The sequence below is a fragment of the Psammomys obesus genome, unplaced genomic scaffold, assembly GCF_907164565.1.
Source record: "Psammomys obesus unplaced genomic scaffold, mPsaObe1.curated_primary_1811, whole genome shotgun sequence".
Taxonomy (NCBI): domain Eukaryota; kingdom Metazoa; phylum Chordata; class Mammalia; order Rodentia; family Muridae; genus Psammomys; species Psammomys obesus.
In genome coordinates, this window is record NW_026586383.1 from 10,085,675 (window position 1) to 10,091,942 (window position 6,268).

General features: G+C 55.2%; 1 protein-coding gene across 1 annotated transcript in view; it reads right to left on the reverse strand.

Moving 5' to 3' along the window:
• Nucleotides 1-4,987, reverse strand: part of Ulk4 (unc-51 like kinase 4) — a 246,945-nt gene extending 241,958 nt beyond the window's left edge. Inside the window, exons 1-3 of the mRNA XM_055601553.1 lie at nucleotides 4,902-4,987; nucleotides 2,953-3,135; nucleotides 113-212 (exon numbers count right to left, since the gene is read on the reverse strand). Coding sequence (XP_055457528.1) covers nucleotides 113-212; nucleotides 2,953-3,090 — 238 coding nt within the window. The 5' untranslated portion in view covers nucleotides 3,091-3,135; nucleotides 4,902-4,987. The remainder of the gene's footprint in view (nucleotides 1-112; nucleotides 213-2,952; nucleotides 3,136-4,901) is intronic.
• Between the last annotated feature and the right edge of the window lie 1,281 nt (nucleotides 4,988-6,268).

Sequence of the window (6,268 nt, forward strand, 5' to 3'; positions counted from 1 at the left end):
TCCATCACTCCCTCCCTCCTCCATCACCCCCGTGCCCTCCATCACCCGCACCCTCCAGCTAGCACCACCACGTCTGGCGGCTGCACAGTCAGGCTCACACTCATGCTCTTACCTGTGCACAGCTCCACCACCACCCAGAGGTGATTGCTGGTCTCATACCACTCATGAAAAGTTACAATGTTCTTGTGTTTGATTTCGTGGGTGAGACGGACCTACAAAACACAACATTCGCTCAGCATCTAACTGTGACTGTAAAATCAGACAAACTGTGGGGTTTATTCACAACCATCAGGCGTGCTGGTCCTCAGGGGTGGACACATGGAAAGGCTAAAGGTGTGCGAGCGCTAACAGCAAAGCCCTACTTATGGGAAGTGGTGAAAGTAACATCAAAACGGCCACCGCTGCTGAGGAATGGGTGATGCTCTGTGGTGCTGTAATGGTGTTACGTCCCAATGGAGGTTGAAAACACCGCAGCCTAAAGGTGCATTGAGTGTGTTTACATGAACACAAACATGGCTCAGCCTCGCCAGCCCTGAGATCACTCGGGCACAGGGTCTCCTTTACAGTAAACTGTCTCAGAGCTCACATACACACACAGGTGTTTTGTAGACACAGAGGAATGAGAAAAGAATCAAATATAGAGTCCCAAAACGCCCCAGACATTCCCTTCCTGTCCATGACTGCAGAGCTGTGGGTCTCGCCTCTGCCCAGACACCCTGGACAGGCCACCCAGGATCACCAGACCCAGCTGTGCACATCCCCACCCACCTACAAAGTCTGCCCCTCCAGCGCTGCACTGGAGTCTGCCAAAGGCTCCTGGTGGCTGACCTGACATCCGCTTCACCTATGTTCTCAGTAAGAGAGGCCTGGATAGCCCAAGGCAGCCTTGTGCTGGGCTGGAACACATTCCCCGCCTTCTGCAGATACCAGCAATGTGTTGTCACTGGCTGCAATTTCCTAAGACATTTTCAGAGGGGTTTTATCCAGGACACCAGGTCACCCTGAGCAAACCTCTTCTTCCTCTACTTCTGGCAAACTGCTGGGGCAGGTGAGGCTGAAGGGACTGCAGAAGGGCCTGGAACACAGGGCCAGGCATGAGGATGGGGGATGGAGCTGATGGTGGCCAGGACCAGCTGCCACGGGCGCACACACACACACACACACACACACACACACACACACACAGTCACCTCCTGAACAGTCACCTCCCCACCCCAAGTCCTCAGCCTTTACCTCAGCTACCCAGCCCACATCTACCTTCGCCTGCGTCTCTGTCGCTGTCTGACAGCCCAGGTCCCACTGCCACAGCCTGACGCCCCACTGCGAGTGCCCTGGGCCTGTGCTCCTCCTCAGCTTCATCAGGCTCCTCTTCCCAGCAGACAGGAGCAAGATGGAATGCAGAAAGCAGCAAAAAAGAGCCCAGTAGCTATAGCCGGTGGCCCGGTGCCTACCTCAGTGCTGCCAGTGTTGCTAACCCACGATCTCTCTCCATCTCCTCCTCTCCCCTGCTGGGTCTCTGTCCATCCCTTTATGCTGTAATGGAGGAACCCAGGCCTCTTCCACCTTTCCTCACTGTGACCTGACAATTTACATCTCTGTCCCAAATGTGCTTCTTGTCCATTGGATAACAGGCTCCTTGAAATCAAAATCAAACCTGCCCACCTCCTGTGCTTTCTTCCCTTCTCAGTAACTGGCATTGCCACTCATCTGCCCAGATGCCAAAACAGAAAACAAAACCAAACCATTGCTATCCGTCCAAACCTCATGACTTATTAATCTCCAAAACATCAGCTTTGCCTCACAGAGGGACTCAGGCTCTCTTCATACAACACTCCAAACCCACCAGGCTAATCTGTACCGTTAGAAGGGCACACCTGCAGACTGGAAGGGAAGGCTGGAAGGCTGGAGGCCTCTGGAATACGGCCTGGGCTACCTCAGCAGACACTATCGGCAAACCTAGCCTACGCAGACAAAACTCAGAGCAGTGGGTACATGAGGAACCCACTCTGCCACCGTGGGCACAGGAGCAGAGTGTAATCTGTGCTTAGTCAGGCAGCCAGAAATCTAGGAAGGCAGAGCAAGCCCTTTCTTGTCCTTCTGGTCAAGCCCTTTCTTGTCCTTCTGGTCAAGCCCTTTCTTGTCCTTCTGGTCAAGGCTCTCTTCTTCTGTCATTGTGCCTTCACCCTGTGTCTGTAGCAGAAGACGCTCAGCACAGCCGGGTACTCGGCATGCCTTCCCAGCCTCCAGGCTCAGTTAACTCATACCACCTGCTGGCAGCGAGATCACATTCCTTCCCACAGAATGAGGGTAAGTGTGTTCCTATAATTGGGATGCACACTGGGCCAGCAGAACGGCTCAGTGGGCGAAGGTGCTTGCCACCAAGCCTGGCGATACAAGGTTAACCCCGGACCCACAGTCCTCACACTCGGTGGTGTCCACAGGGATGCTGCATGTGCGTGGGGCTGCATGCTGGAGCAGGCGTGTGGAGGTCACTTCCGCTGTGTAAGCCCCAGGGATAGAGCCTGCGTTCATCAGGTGGGCGGCAATTCCTCACATACCAACTCCCGAAGTGAACATCTATTCTACATCCCCTTGCACCAAAACCAAAGGAGCTGGCCTAGCCGAGGTCACTGCTCATTACTCAGGACCGACAGCACCAGACAGAGATGGGCCCTCAGTCCAGGGTGGAAAAGTTGACTGTGGATACAGCATGCCCATTGGCTTCTGTTATCTAGCTACCTGTGTATGTGCATGCTAAGGATGGGATTCAGGGCCTTGCATGCAGTAGGCCAATTCTACCCCATCCCTTGTCTTGTTGAGACAGGCTTTGGCTAAGTGGTCCAGGCTGGCCTTGACCTCCCAGTCGTCCTCTCGGCCCCAGACTTCTGGGATTGCATGCGTGCATCACCTGGCATCCTGCTGCCCCCAGGTAGGCAGATGCCCCGGACTCACCCAGTTGGTTATCTCAGGCCGTTTGCACTTTTCAGTACAAAGAATGGCCACGAAATTGATGGTTCCCTTCCGGCGGCCCTTGTACACGACGGTCCTGCTCCCTCTGCCAATCTCCTCGTACAGGACAAAGTTTTCCATGTCTGGGTCGATTGCTCATATACGGTAAAACAGCATCGCCAGCTCCTGGGAAGTAAACAGAAATGATGGTGACCAGTCAAGCTAGCCTGGGTCTCAGCACATACAAACAACGCCGCAGACTCCGACTCCACCAGTGCCGAGAGGCTCTCTGTGCTGTGCTTATAAAGAAGCCAAAGGGGGGGGGGGCAAAAACAAGATGCTTGTTGCTATTTTACTTGTATGGGTGGTTTGCCTGCATTCATGTCTGCACCATATGCACGCCTGGTGTCCAGTGAGGTCTGACAAGGCCATCAGGTCCCCTGTAACTGGACTCACAGGTGATTGTTAGCCACTGTGTGGGTGCTGGAGATCAAACACAGGTCCTCTGGAAGAGCAGCCAGTGCTCCTAATCACTGAGCCATGGCTTCAGTCTCCCTTCCATCCTTTTCTATTTTAAGACAGGGCCTTACTCTCTAGCCCCATGTCTTAGGGTTTCTACTGCTTTGATAAAACATCATGACCAAAAGCAAGTTGGGGAGAAAAGGGTTTGTTTGGCTTACACGTCCACATCACTGTTCACCATCGAAGAAAATTGGAACAGGAACTCAAACAGAACAGAATCCTGGAGGCAGGAGCTGATGAAGAGGCCATGGAGGGTGCTGCTTCCTGGCCTCTCCCCATGGCTTGCTCAGCTGCTTCCTTATAGAACCCAGGACCACAGCCCAGGGATGGCTCCACCCACAACAGGCTGGGCCCTCCCCCATCAATCACTAATTAAGAAAATGCCCTGCAGCCTTGCCTGCAGCCAGATCTTATGGAAGCATTTCCTCAGCTGAGGCTCCCTCCTCTCCAGAGGCACTAGCCAGCACACAGGGGATCCTCGTTTCTCACTCTACAAAGTTAACCCCCCAAACAGATCACAGATGGTAATACATGACCTGAAGCAGCAACTGCTGGGAAAGTGAGGAGTGAACATTCTAAGCTACAGGCAGAGGCAGGTCCTTCCAGGAGAGAACTCAATAGCTCATGTGAACTAACAAATGGCATCAGCTGAAAACCCTTCCTCACAGCAAAGGAAACAGAGGGAAGACAGCTTCCAGAGCTGGAGAGATGGCTCAGCCACAAGGAATACAGTCCACTCTTGCAGAGGACCTGAGTTCTGTTCCCAGCACCCACACTGAGAGCCTCTCAACTACTGATGGTTGGCTCCAGCAAATCCAACGCCACCTTCCCACCTCCAAAAACAACATGCACATAAACAAACAAACAAACCTGATTTAAAAAGCATGAGTTTAGGTAAGTTGCTACAAGCTTCTGAGTTGGGGGCCCTTTAACTTTGCTCTGAGTCCAACTAACCCTTCCTGGGGACGAAAAGATGGCAGGGCAGGGCCGGCAAAACTCAGCAGCTGCCCCTCCTGCAGGCTGGAATCCTTCCCACCCCTATAGGCAACAGGAAGCTTAAAGCAGGAAGCGAGCATCTTCCAGCGCAAGCTGCTTCAAAACACCAAGAAAATGTACATTTCCCAGGCTGGGGTTCGTGTCCATCATAACCACCGTGGACCATGGACATCGAGCTGGGAGCTTGTGACCATCACAGGAGTACGGCCATGGACGTCAACCAAGCTGGATGCTCAAACCATCATACCCAGCTTGGACCACGGGCATCAGCCAAGCGGGAGCTGCGATCCCGGGCCATGAAGATGCTCTGGGTTGAAGGAGGTGGCGTCTCATCTCAGGGTCAGGGAAGCACGAGCGCCCGGGTCACCTCTCCCAGTCTGATGAGCGGGGCAGGCAGAGATGCCCCCAGGGATGGAGCCTCCGCTGCCACCCACCTGCACGATGGTAGGGGACCCGCGTCCCGGGCACTCTGCCGCAGCCTGGACAGAGGGAACAGAGGTACCCGAAAACCTGACCAGCTCCTCCGGACGCGTGGATGCGCCCTCTGCGTCACCATGGCAACCTGCGAGACGCGGGAAAAGGAGCGGGACCTTGATTGGCTGGCCGCTACTAATGCAGCAACCCGGAAGTGAGTGAGTGAGTGAGCATCTTTGCCCGCCCTTCCAGCGACACTGAGGGCCTCACGCCACTTCTGGAATGATCTCCTTGGCCGGAGGGGAGACTGGCAGTTGGAAAGAGACGGGACTCGTGAACAGTTCCCAGGTTTGCTCGCCGAGCATCCCTGGGGGTTTGAAGGCCGCCATCCCATCTCCATGACAACCCACAGAGGGCGGGAAGAGACCCGGATGTTGACTGGCGGAGCGCTTCCGGCCCTTTGAGCTGTGGCCGGAAGTGAGATTCCAGGGACACACCGTCTCCCGACCGTAAGGCCGGCGCATTTTTTCTGGAAAGATCCCAGGACTGAGCCGGGAAGAATGACGAGACAGCACCACGCGGGCACCTTTTGGGCTTTGCACGCCCTCCCGTGTCCACGGCAGCACGCAGGCGCCGGGGATGTAGGGCGACGGTTGGCTAAGCCTCGGGTGAACCGGAAGTGGCCGGAGATTGGCGGGGCTGGGCCCTCCGCGTATCCCCAGGGATGCCCGCGGGGGCGGCGGCGCTCCGCTTCTTCAGGAACTTCTCGCCTGGAGCCGGTTGGCAGGTTACGACGGATCGGGCCCTGAAGTCAGGGCGCGCAGTGTGGACGCAGACCCCAGCCCGCAAGATGTTCTCTCTGCCCGGTCCCAGGGCTCCACATCTTTAACCATTTTACTGTTTCCTCCGTAAACTGGGTTTCAGTGTGTAGCCCGGGCTGGAGTCCTCCTCCCTCAACGGACCCTGCGCTGATGGTAACCCGTAGGCGCCAGAACACCTCAAACTTCCACTCCGATGTGAGAGCAAGTTGGCAGTCCCTATGGAAGTAACAGAGCCCAACTCAGCTGAGCCAGAATTCTACTGTCGGAACAGGGTGGGGATGGGGAGCCGTTCCCATCCTGGGTTGGGTGGGAGGGAGAACTTTCCTCCTAAGTTTCTAAGGATAAACCAAAGTATAATTCTACCACAGCTCATGCTAAGCTTGAATTTGCCAAGCTGACTTACAGAGCCCGGATGAGGGGTTACAGGCACGGGCTAATCCAAAGCAGCCTCACTGGAGAGTCTTCGTCCAGCGTGGAACACGGCTTCCTCATGGCCACATAGGTGGCGCTCCTCTCCCCACGTGTTCCTCAGCCTGAACATACGGTTCCTCTCCAATTCAGCCCGC